The 11948-nt window shown below is 39.2% G+C and overlaps 1 protein-coding gene across 7 annotated transcripts in view; it reads right to left on the bottom strand.

Moving 5' to 3' along the window:
* Positions 1–11408, bottom strand: part of pecam1b (platelet and endothelial cell adhesion molecule 1b) — a 97841-nt gene extending 86433 nt beyond the window's left edge. For 3 of the 7 annotated variants that reach the window (XM_061988410.1, XM_061988409.1, XM_061988408.1), the window contains exons 1-2: positions 11227–11405; positions 11114–11149 (exon numbers count right to left, since the gene is read on the bottom strand). In XM_061988410.1, coding sequence (XP_061844394.1) covers positions 11114–11149; positions 11227–11272 — 82 coding nt within the window. In that variant the 5' untranslated portion in view covers positions 11273–11405. Of the gene's footprint in view, positions 1–11113; positions 11150–11226 lie in introns of all 7 variants that reach the window. The other 4 variants (XM_061988403.1, XM_061988404.1, XM_061988406.1 and 1 more) reach the window with 2 other exon arrangements.
* Positions 11409–11948: the final 540 nt, after the last annotated feature.

The raw sequence follows: 11948 nt of genomic DNA, 5'->3' as shown, positions 1-11948 counted from the left end.
GAGTGAAATCCAGAAGCCACATTCAGCATTGGTACATCCCTTCAAGTGTGGGATAAGCACAGCGAAAAAAGCAAAACACTTGACAGTTGTTGTATGCACACTGTGTCGAGCGGAAATGGCCTATCATAGCAGCACAACGGCTATGAAGGAACATTTGAAAAGAAAACACCCGACAGCGTTCTTGCCATCACCATCAACTAGTCAATCGTCCGCGTGAGTATACGTTGTCATCATTACACAAAAACATGAATGTGTCATTTGTATCTGCGTTGTAAATTCATAAACTAAAACACTGTTTCGCTCTGAGAGGCGCGTGTGGCGTGCCTGTTCAGTGTTTACAAAGACGCGCTCCTCTTTAACGCTAACGTTAACTAATTGTGCAAATACCTTTTACAACATTAACAGTTACATATACTATGTACAAACCAACAATTAACTTTCACTTTAATCATACTATCATTGTTGCGTTATTAAGCAAAATAAGCAATACTTTTACTTTTGTTGAAATGTTTACACTGTTACAGAATATTTCCTTTTGCACTTTTTTGTATTGGATGTTTATCTTTATTTTTGCACATTTTAAAGCAAAATAAGCAATACTTTTACTTTTGAAATGCTTATACTATTGCAGAATATTAAGATTTGCACTGGATGTTTACTTTTATATTTGCACATTAAGCTACTTTTAATTTTGTTAAATGTTAAAAGTTTTAAATGTTTACATTGTTACAGAATATTTTGTCATGTTGTTGTCAATGTTGACTGAGTGGCCATACTTTTTTTTTTGTAAATAAAAGTCATGCCTTTTGAAAAAACTGGCCAACATTTATTTTTTCATCTTCATTTTAAATTAAATAAATAATCGGTAAAAGGAAAAATAATCTATAGATTAATCGAAAAAAATAATCTATAGATTAACCGATTAATCGAAAAAATAATCTATAGATTAATCGATAGAAAAATAATCGTTAGCTGCAGCCTTACTTACATTTGGAAAAAAATCATAATAATATGGCTCCTTTAATGCGCCTTAAAATCCGGTCCGCCTTTTGTATGAAAAAAGACTTGATCAGCAGTGCGCCTTATAATCCGGTGCATCCTATGGTCCGGAAAATACGGTAGGTTTAATTTTTAGCATCGATTTGTACAAAACGGAGGCACGTTTTTTGCTGAATGGGTCTTCGCCAAGAATAGTGTCCACTTGGTTCTGTGGGGGTAAATATAGGAATGAAGGAAACGGTCTTTGTAAAACTACGTGATTGAAGGTACTTAAACTTGTGTAACACAACTATTGTAATCTCGGAGTAAAATGTTAAAAGAACTAAACGTGTCATTTGCTGGACTCTAGAAAGAGGTTCCGCAGCCTCCGAAGCAGAACCTCCAGGTTCTGTAACAGCTTCTTCCCTCAAGCCGTAAGACTCTTGAACGCATCATAATTAAATTATCCGCTCAACTCCCCCCAAAATGGATTAACTCGCTGGAATAAAAAAGACAATATAACATACATCCATAAATGTGGACGCATATGAAAAAGCGCAATATATTTATCTGTACAGTAATCTATTTATTTATTTATATATATTTATTTATTTGATATATATATTTACATATTATTTATATATATTTATTTATTTATATATGCACCTTATTGCTTTTTTATCCTGCACTACCATGAGCTTATGTAACGAAATTTCATTCATATCTGTGCTGTAAAGTTCAAATTTGAATGACAATAAAAAGGAAGTCTAAGTCTAAGTCACAAAGTCTAACTTGAGAACAGTTGACTGAAGAATTTTAAACCTTTATTGAGCCAAATTTTCAATGCGTTATCTGATACTGAGGGCATAAAAAATGTATTCTGAGCTATTGGGAAGGTTTGCTGGAGAGAGAAATGTTTTCTGAAGCGTAGCCATATTTTAACTGGTTGCCATTTGGTCCTTAAGATGACAAGGCAGGGCAGCACGGTGAAACAGGGGTTTGTGTGTGTGCCTCACAATAAGAAGGTCCTGGGTTCGATCCCCAAGCTCGGGGCCCTAGTGTGTGAATGTGAGTGTGAATGTTGTCTATCTGTGTTGGCCCTGTGATGAGGTGGCGACTTGTCCAGGGTGTACCCCACCTTTCGCTCTAATACAACTGGGATAGGCTCCAGCCCACCCGCGACCCCGAGAGGAACAAGCGGTAGAAAATGGATGGATCACAAGGCAGTGAAAAGTTCAACAAAGGTATTGGGTCGGAGGTCATCTCCATTCGTGTCCAAATTTTCCCTCATATGCATGTTTCCAATGTGACAGTCTGGCAACATTTGCTGACCAATAGTGGAATTTAATATTGGGTAGCCCGAGTCCACCTACTTCTTTTAGCATCTCTAAATACATTTTCTTCGTTCCAGCATTAGAGTTATCGTATTCTCCGGACCATAGGGCGCACCAAATTATAAGGTGCACTGCCGATGAGTGGGTCTATTCAGGTCTATTTTCATTAAAGGAGTCATATTATTTTTTTCTAAATGTAAAACACTTCCTTGTGGTCTACATAACATGTAAAGGTGGTTATTTGATCAAAATGTTGCATAGATTATGTTTTACAGATCATCTTTAAGACACTTTCTGACAGTCGCTTCAGGATGCGCCGTTTTGTGGGCGGTCTTATTTACGTGGCTCACCTTCGACAGCGTCTTCTCCCCGTCATCTTTGTTGTAGCGGTGTAGCGTGCAAGGACGGGGGTGGAAGAAGTGTCAAAAGATGGAGCTAACTGTTTTAATGACATTCAGACTTTACTTCAATCAATAACGGAGCAGCATCTCCTCATCCGTGGCTCACTAGTGCAACAACAACGTGAAAAACCATCTGACCGGAACTCTCTAATAATTAAAGTTCCTTGGGTGAATAATGTAAACTCACTACACCGGTATGTTTTAGCGCTTTCATGGGGAGTTTACTGACAGATATAAGTAAGAACTTTACACTACTTTATATTAGAAATGGCAACAGCGGAGAATGAATGTCCCATAACAAGAAGATAGAGAAAAAGAAGAAGCTTATCGACTACAGTGTCGGCACGGACTACAAAGGCGGACTTATGCAGATCCCAAATACAGATCAATAGGTACCAGAAGGTCAGAAAAGTTGGTTTTGCATAATATTGCAAAACAAAACGCCAGATAATATGTCTTACCTTATACACACACCATAATAATACTCGAATGTTGAAGCACAGTACAATCCATCAAGCGGTGCGGCTTCATAAACATTTTGATCGATTTTTGAGCGCCGTGTGTAATATTCTATATTTTCAATGGAACATATAACATTTTGGTGTTGTTTACTTGAGTCATATTGCAGTCTACACGTATCTCTTATGTGTGACTGCCACACTAGTCACACTTATCATTACACCATGTACCAAATAAAATAGCTTCGAGGTCTGTGAGCTAAGGGTGTAACGGTACGTGTATTTGTATTGAACCGTTTCGGTTTGGTTAGAAGGTGTACCGAACGAGTTTCCACACGGACATATTAAGTAGCATAGCGCACGTTGTGTAAACAATGCACACCGAGGCACAACACACGGCATGCGAGCAGCGACCGGGCTAGGACAACATGTAAAAGCCAGAGCTGGAAGACCCTCCTGCCTCGTTAAGATCTCCCGTTTGGGAACACTTCGGCTTTGCGGTGCGATACAACAATGGAGGACGGAGGTTTGCCGACATTCTTCAGCAGCGGTAGGGTATGTCAAACATGCTAACCCATTTGAAGCGTCATCACCCCCAAGTGAACATCACTTCAACGAAGAGAAAGACCAGCGTCGTGCAAACACCGCATTCAAGCAGCCTCTCCTCTGCGATTCAGACAGGGCTAAAGCAATAACAAATGCCGTTGGTGTTTTTATAGCAGCAGATTTAAGACCATATTGCATTAAAAACTAGATTTTGACCCACTTCTATGGTGGAAGAACAATGAGCCCATATATCCTCTTACTACCAAGTTAGCCAGGGACTACCTGGCAGTGACGTGCGGTCACTAGAGGCAGGTGAGGCGGGGCCTCACCTGCCATCATGGAAAGAAAAAAAATGTAAAAAGAAAAAAAAAATAATTAAATTGTTATATGTATCCAGTGATTATACTATAAAGTTATTTTCCATTTAACTTCACCAGTTTTAGATTATTTTTATTCAAAATCGCTGAATTTTCACATTTGCCGTTCAAATACTGAGAAGAGACGGTGCGGTGAACAGCAGCCAGTTGAGGCACGTCACTCAATTGTGCCTCACCATGGATTGCGGACTCGGCTAACTGCTGGCCTGCTGTGCAGTGAGACCTTATTGCTATATGAATTATGTTATACATTTCCATAGTTTAGTTAGCTGAGGTATATAATGTACAGTGTATTTTGTCAACAACTGTATGTGTGTAAAGTATTTCTTGTGCTGAGCGATCATAAAACTGCTGCGAAGACGCACTGTGTGAGGCTCGCGTAATCCCGCCTCCTGGTGCCGGTTAAGGCACCTTCGCCGCAGAGTGCACCCCGCGACGGGAGCGCCACACCAACCAAAGCCCACACCCAAACCCTCCACGTGCAAGACCGAATCCACCCAAAAAAAGTCACTTAACAAGAAGCCAAAAAGTGCAAAAACAACATTGCTCGCGCCGGAGGAGCCGTGAACGACTGCAGGGACACAACATTAGGTACACCTGCAGACTGCAGCATGGATTTCATATTTCATTCATTCACAACTCCTCCAACACGAACACCACTGTTCCCGCACTTATAAGTAAAGGTAAGACCATAATAACGTTTTTTTTATTAAATGTGCTTTTTTGTGTGCTACAGTTTGTATGTGTAATGTTAAAGTTAAAGTACCAATGATTGTCACACACACACCAGGTGTGGTGAAATTTGTCCTCTGCATTTGACCCATCCTCTTCTTCACCCCCTGGGATGTGAGGGGAGCAGTGGGCAGCAGCGGCGCCGCGCCCGGGAATAATTGTTGGTGATTTAGCTCCCAATTCCAACCCTTGATGCTGAGTGCCAAGCAGGGAAGAATGCTGGTATGAGCTTTTAAACATAACTTGTTAACTGCTGCCAATATAAGATACTCTTTAGGGTTCATATGTTTGTAAATCTGACTGTGATGAAGTCAGTGCCTCACCAGTCATGAACCTCACCGCATGTCACTGCTACCTGGAGACATTGTAACTGTAAGCAGGTCTGCTCTTTCTGCAGACAATGTGGATAAACTGATTTTTCTGGCAGAAAACATGAAGATTGAGTGAAAGGGTTAAAAGCTGGGGGGGAAAAGAAAAATTCATCTGAGGCTGAGTTGACTTGAAACTGTTTAATGTTGCACTTTTTATATGTAGAAGAAAAGTTTTGTCATTTTATTTAATCTGAGCAACAACTTGAGGCAGTTTAATGTTGATTTACGTGGACCCCGACTTAAACAAGTTGAAAAACTTATTGGGGTGTTACCATTTAGTGGTCAATTGTACGGAATATGTACTGTACTGTGCAATCTGCTAATAAAAGTCTCAATCAATCAATCAAAAAAAAGCACTTTATATGTAGAAAGGTTTTTTTAAGAAACCATTCTGAGCCTTATCTTATTTAGTTTTTATTTTATATATGTTGACTGCATTAACAATGGATCCTGTGTGTATATGTATGTTATTATTATGCTTAGCATTCATGACTGCCTGCTGTTGCACTGATCAGCCTAGTAGTGGCTCACATCCATCACCCACAGAGCTATTTCTATTTTTTGGCAGAATTATTATTGTGTTCCCAATGTTAAAAGGATAAAGCCATAGTTTACAAATTTGGTAAATAAATAACCAAAAATTTATATTTTGTTGTTTTCTTACTGTACCGAAAATGACCCGAACCGTGACCTCTAAACCGAAATTTTTGTGTACCGTTAAACCCTTACTGTGAGCACAACCAAAATTATTCCGTACATTAGCCGCACCGGGTTATAAGGCGCACTGTCAATTTTTGAGAAAATGAATGGATTTTAAGTGCGCCTTATAGTCCAAAAAATACAGTATTCCAAATAAATGTTGCTATCATTTGATTCAAATATTTGAAAGTCAACATTGTCGTATGTCCTGAAATCTGCCTTCCAAGAATGCCGGCTTACTAGTGACCCCCAGATCAAAAAAAGTCTGCTGACTCTAGAGCGTTTTCTATTCTTGCTCCAGTATTCTGGAATACCCTGCGGGCAATAGAGATACTACCTCAGTAGAAGCATTTAAGTCCCACCTTAAAATTCATTTACATGCTCTAGATTTTGGATAGATCCTACTCAGACCAGTTGACCTGCCACTTTTCTTTTCTGCTTTGTCCCCCCTCAACTACATGGAAAGGATACCAGGTGGTCATGGCTAATCTCTGGAGAGGTACAAGTCTGAAAGAGGCACTAGTTGTAACCCGGGGCTGACCACTCTTCAATGTATCAGTTGGTGACGTGTCTACATGGAAGATCCCCCAACCAACTTATGCTGGCTTCATTATGGACTGGGCTCTCACCTTTTCTATAATTGTAACAATTCAATTTACTGTACCCACTCGGCATCACCCAGGAGGAGGGTCCCCACATTGTTTGTTCCAACAGCGTATCAAAATTATGAGCGCATAGTCCTGCCATTGTGCGTGTGACTTTTATACCCAAATACAAAATACGGCATTTTTTAATTTAAAGGTGCCATATGTAGTAATGTGGCCAGAAATGGTACTGCAATCACGGTCAAAATTCTGTAGTCCCCTCCCACTCTCCATGACTGAGGTTGCCAGATACTCAGCCGAATCCGAATCCTACTCCAAGGAACTTCAAATGGCAATCGACGAGTCCTACGCTGTATGTTTCTCTTGTTTATGCTTCTTGCAAGATGCTTTACTAAGTAATTATGACACATTTGACTTATGTCGACTAGCCAAATGTATTTGTAAAGTTACGCAACAATATTTTCGTCGGGAGTTAGGACAAATTGTTGGCTTTACCCTGCTAAAATGTCTATTATATAATATATTATATATATCGCATAGGCCTACTTTGATGGCAAGTCAAGGCCAACAGTAAAATGATCGCTACATTTCGTTCAGCATAACCCCATGTTGTATCCAACCTGACACACTGCATTCTCTTCCATGTACGCACATCACCGTCTTTCAGTGCAGAGTACCATTCTATGAGCCAACCCACGTTACGCAAAAACCACGTTACACATAAATCATGTAGCCTACTACCATGTCAATACACAAAGTAGTACATCGTTACATGTAATGCTTTATGTTGTGCCAAGTAAATACCACCCCATATGTGTTTGATGCACATAAAGTACCAGAAACCACAATTAGCCGTGCTAATGTGAGAACGCATTTCCTCAGCGTATCAGCTTATTGAGAAGGAAATAGGCACTGACACTACCCATATCCACATTTTTTTGGCGAAATATATTTTGCCCTGTCAGTTAGATGACAAATCGACATATTTCCCCCGTTAGCCTGTATGTCGATGTGTCATTGACTGGGCTAGCATGCTAAGCTACACTAGTGTGATGGTGCGTTGCTCCTAAGTATTCGTTGCACAAACATACTAGCTTTGTTAGACAAGATCATAGACTGTATTGGACAATATAGTTCACATACGAAATGTCCATTTCCATTTATTACAAGTAATAAGAAAAGGTAAATGCCTGACTTACCTATCAAGGCGGAAGTTAGCAAGTTTGGTGTCAGATGGAAAAAAATTGTCTCCTCCTTCAATCGTCTCCATCTTTCAAAGGCATCCTGGTTTTGTTACTGGCTTTGTCATGAAGTGAAGTGAAGTGAATTACATTTATATAGCGCTTTTTCTCAAGTGACTCAAAGCGCTTTTCATTGTGAAACCCAATATCTAAGTTACATTTAAACCAGTGTGGGTGGCACTGGAAGCAGGTGGGTAAAGTGTCTTGCCCAAGGACACAACGGCAGTGACTAGGATGGCGGAAGCGGGGATCGAACCTGCAACCCTCAAGTTGCTGGCACGGCCGCTCTACTAACCGAGCTATACCGGTTGGTATAAGTTGAGAATCGAAACAAGGCCTTTTAGATTTACTAAGGTCTGACATGTTTAGTAACTTTACCAGTGGCAGTAGCCAGAGGAAGAGTGCGGTGCGTAACTGGCAACCTGGATGTGACACGCTCACTGACTTTCTAATTGGTCAAACGGTAGAGGGCGGGGCATCGAAATGAAAACAATAATATTTCGGGGCTGTAAATCTAATTTTGAAATGAGCATATCCTGGCTGAACTACCGTTATCAGTTATAAAGGTATTCAGAAAGAACATGATTTATTAATGCCTTTTGACATATCAGGGCCATTTAATGATGACTTGACATGAAATTATTACATATGGCACCTTTAAAGGCGAAAATTGATAAGTCAAAATCAGTGTTAATAATTGGAAACAATAAACTCTTTGATTAGTTCAACTTGCCAAAATTATCCAGCATCTTGAGCAATTTGGGCACATATTTATTTGGGTTAAAATAGATGTATACAACAGCAGATTGTGCACAAATAAAGACACCTTATGTGTTGTGCCACCTCTTGAGATCTCCATTAACTTATTATTAGAGGTGTGCATCTCGGTGTGCGATCCGATATGAATCTAGATACATGGGTTACAGTACCATCCACTAACAATAAATTTTTAAAATATTACAATTCGAAGCAAACGGAATCTTTTCATGGTGAATTTTTTTTTTTTGTGTATAATGTATCAGGTCAGAACAATGTCATGTGTTAAGTTTTTAAATAGACACATACAAACATTGTAGAGCTAATAACTTCAGTGCATTGCAATAAACTTTAAGAAAAGAACAACACTTTTGGAAAAGCTACTGATTTGCTCAAGTAGCAACAATTAAACACAGAGACAAGCTGTGCATAGTGCGTAGAGAGGTGTTATAACACCACCATAGTCCAACTATAGTATTAGAAGCTGCCAAGTTATGGTTTACATCTGTGTGCAGTAGTAGCAGGGGTGTTTCACACAGCTTTATGGCGACAAGTACCGAAGTCATCATATTTGCAAATAAAAAACATATCACCTGACACATAGAAGTATTTTGGGAAATGTTGGACTCTGTATTTTGGAGTTAGTTTGGTAGTTTGAGATGGCCGTGTGTCCCGGAGGCAAACACAGAAATGACTCCAGAAGGGGGTGGCACGCGCATGTCATAATTACGATGGTCAGATGGATAAAGAAGAACGGATAGCAGTATCATTAGTTCACAATTTTAACGGTCTGCCTGGACCGACCCAAGGACCCAGGACCCATAAGTCCTGAAAATTTGCGCACGTCTGCCACTGTAGTCCGTGGTGATACCGTAGTCGATAAGCTTTTTCACTATCTTCTTGTTATGGGACATTCATCCTCTGCTTTTGCCACTTCTAATATAAAGTAGTGTAAAGTTCTTACTTACATCTCACTATGGAAGTGCTAAAAACTACCGGTGTAGTGAGTTTACATAATTCACCCAAGGAACTTTAGTTATTGGAGAGTTCCGGATTAGACAGTTTTTCACGGGAAACATTGTTGCACTAGTGAGCCACAGATGAGGAGACGCTGCCTCGTTATTGATTGAAGTAAATATATATATTTTTTTTGTCATAAAAAAATACAATCATGGGTGCTTACGGACTGTATCCCTGCAGACTGTATTGATCTATATTGATATATAATGTAGGAACCAGAAATATTAATAACAGAAAGAAACAACACTTTTGTGTGAATGAGTGGGGGAGGGAGGTTTTTTGGGTTTGTGCACAATTGTAAGTGTATGTAAAAAAAAAAAAAAAAAATTATATATATATATATATATATATATATATATATATATATATATATATATATATATATATTTATATTTTTATTTTATTTTTTTATTTCTTGTGCGACCCGGTACCAATTGATCCTTGGACCGGTACCGGTGGTTGGGGACCACTGATGTAGACCACAAGGAAATGTTTTCCATTTAGAAAAAAAACATAATTTGCCCCCTTTAATGCACCTTATAATCCGGTGTACCCTACGGTCCAGAAAGTACGGTAACTGTTTTTAACTGTCCTTATCTCAATATATTATAAACGTAGTGACAAAGATTTACATTATATTATTCATATAATTAAATATATACATTTTTCTATTATTGTATAATATCAGCATTTTTGCCTCTGAGTCCACACTTGACTTACAACACGAGTCTCCCACCCTCGCTCTTCTATTTTTACCAGTAAAGCAACACAAAAGCAGGAAAAAAACAGCAGGCTATTCAGAGTGGAGTAAACCGGCCGAGAGTAAGCGTCATTCAGGAGGCGCAGATGGAAAATAAGCATGTAAGGAGCACAATTGCTGGAAGGTAAACTATTCTTTAACAAAGCATCTGTGACACAGAAGATTTAATGAAATAAAAAGAGCCATAAAACCTTCAGCTGATGAAGACTAATAAGTCGAATGTTCCATTTCCTCACTAACAAACTGTGTGACACAACATGTTCTCTCATAGTCCACTGCTGTTACTTTTCCACCGATCCCATCGCTTTGATAAAAAAATGGCTTTCCCACCCCGCTGTGTTCCTATTATGGCTTTTTAGGAACACTTATGCCCAATGTATCCTGGTCCTTTGGGCAATATAATTCTGACAGTATTGCTATGTTGTTAATAATAATAATAATACCTTTCCAATCATCACTACACCCATGCTATGCAGATATAATAAGAAACAGCCAAAAAGTCAGACCTCACACACTTAATCCGTAAAAAACTAGTGAAAAGTTTAGGCATATGCCATTATTAAGTCCATAAAATGTCTTCTTACGTTTTTTATTTCCTGTTCGTAATGGTTTCTTTTGAATTAACTTTTGGTAATCTGTTAATATGTTGTTTGGGGTTCCATTGAAATCATTGTGAGCAGAAACAATGACGTTTAGGCAATGACAAATCCCTGGTACAATACAAGTTTGTCCATAGCAATGTGATTAAAACGGACTAAAGTGGATATGTCATTTTCGAGAAACAGGTTCATGAAGATCCTAGTAAAACATACGCATGCAAGTGTAATGTACTTACTGGACTGTGCGTCCGCTCCTCTCCACGGGTGAAAGTCTTAAAGAAGAAAAAAAGCAGCTGATTAGAGACAAATCAATTACCTTCCTCCAACCAAAGAGATTAGAACATCTTACGGTTGCATATGAGCAAGGAAGTAAGCAGCAGTAGAAAGTAATCCATTCTGTCTGAGGAGCTCTCCAATGGTCCTACCAATGATCGTGGATCCTAATGGATCTCTGACTGATGAGTGTTGATTTGGGTTTGGGATGTGGTTGGTAGACGGGGTGGCACTAAGGTGGCGCTCTACCTCAGCCACTCAGTGACCAGAAGCATCGGTTATCACTCCGAGCAGCCGCGGCTTTGCTTAATTTGACAGGAAGTCAGTGTTGTTTCCTCAGGATGTCCACGCCGGCCCACTATTTGCTGCTGTGGAATGTTCTTTTATTCATGTGTGTGTGAGAGACAGTCCAAATTATGTTGCAGTAGACAGGCCTCTAACCTCTTTGATTGGCTGTGAGTGACTGACCAGGTAAAAAGAACGACAAACAACACACACACATACATTGTTTCTGTAGCAAAGTGGTTTCCTGAAGTTTATCACTGACATAACTTTTCACTGACATACAGTCGTGGTCAAAAGTTTACATACACTTGTAAAGAACATAATGTCATGGCTGTCTTGAGTTTCCAATCATTTCTACAACTCTTATTTTTTTGTGATAGAGTGATTGGAGCACATACTTGTTGGTCACAAAAAACATTCATGAAGTTTGGTTCTTTTATGAATTTATTATGGGTCTACTGAAAATGTGAGCAAATCTGCTGGGTCAAAAGTATACATACAGCAATGTTAATA

Source organism: Nerophis lumbriciformis, linkage group LG27, assembly GCF_033978685.3.
Source record: "Nerophis lumbriciformis linkage group LG27, RoL_Nlum_v2.1, whole genome shotgun sequence".
Classification (NCBI taxonomy): Eukaryota; Metazoa; Chordata; class Actinopteri; order Syngnathiformes; family Syngnathidae; genus Nerophis; species Nerophis lumbriciformis.
The sequence above is the reverse complement of the archived record's forward strand: the minus strand, read 5'-3'. Positions and strand labels throughout refer to the sequence as shown.